Source organism: Myotis brandtii, unplaced genomic scaffold, assembly GCF_000412655.1.
Source record: "Myotis brandtii unplaced genomic scaffold, ASM41265v1 scaffold633, whole genome shotgun sequence".
Taxonomy (NCBI): domain Eukaryota; kingdom Metazoa; phylum Chordata; class Mammalia; order Chiroptera; family Vespertilionidae; genus Myotis; species Myotis brandtii.
The window spans coordinates 3,333,417-3,334,059 of NW_005370423.1; the positions used below are offsets into that span (position 1 = coordinate 3,333,417).

Here is a 643-nt window from a genome sequence, read left to right on the forward strand (position 1 = left end):
CAGCGGTCCTCGGCCGAGACCAGCGAGCTGAGGGAGGCCCTGCTGAAGATCTTCCCCGACTCGGAGCAGCGGCTGAAGATCGACCAGATCCTGGCGGCCCACCCCTACATGAAGGACCTGAACGCACTGTCGGCCATGGTGCTGGACTGAGCGCGGCCGGGCGCACACTGTGAAGAGGCGGCCGGGGAGCCGCTGCGCGCGCAGGAGAGAAACGGACCCCGATTTGTGCATAAACCCTGGGTTTTCAAGCCAGCTCTTTTCTACATAAATGATGCTGCTATCAGAGGACCGATTCCTGTCGGAGGAGAGTCTGCATTCTCTGCCTGCTCAGACTGTTCCATACCAGTGACTCGAGTGTAATGACATTTTTATGTTTTTTAAACTATTTTCCTTAAAGCTGAAAATATTGACAAATGAATATGATTAGCCTTTCTAAATAAAACAAAACAAAACAAAAAAAGCGCTGCTTCCTTAGGGAAGCAAGATCCTTAAAGTATATTTTCTTGAGGTGACCGTGTGTGCCCTCCCCTCGCTCCCCGGGATTCCCCCGCCGGAATCCTTGGTTAGAGAGGCCGGGCGCCACTAGAGGGCACCTCGTGCCTGCCGTGGTGGGGGACCAGGCACTGCGAGCCTCCGCCTCCGC

The 643-nt window shown here is 55.1% G+C and overlaps 1 protein-coding gene across 1 annotated transcript in view; it reads left to right on the forward strand.

Moving 5' to 3' along the window:
- Positions 1–460, forward strand: part of N4BP1 (NEDD4 binding protein 1) — a 27,386-nt gene extending 26,926 nt beyond the window's left edge. Inside the window, exon 10 of the mRNA XM_014528407.1 lies at positions 4–460. Coding sequence (XP_014383893.1) covers positions 4–150 — 147 coding nt within the window. The 3' untranslated portion in view covers positions 151–460. The remainder of the gene's footprint in view (positions 1–3) is intronic.
- Positions 461–643: the final 183 nt, after the last annotated feature.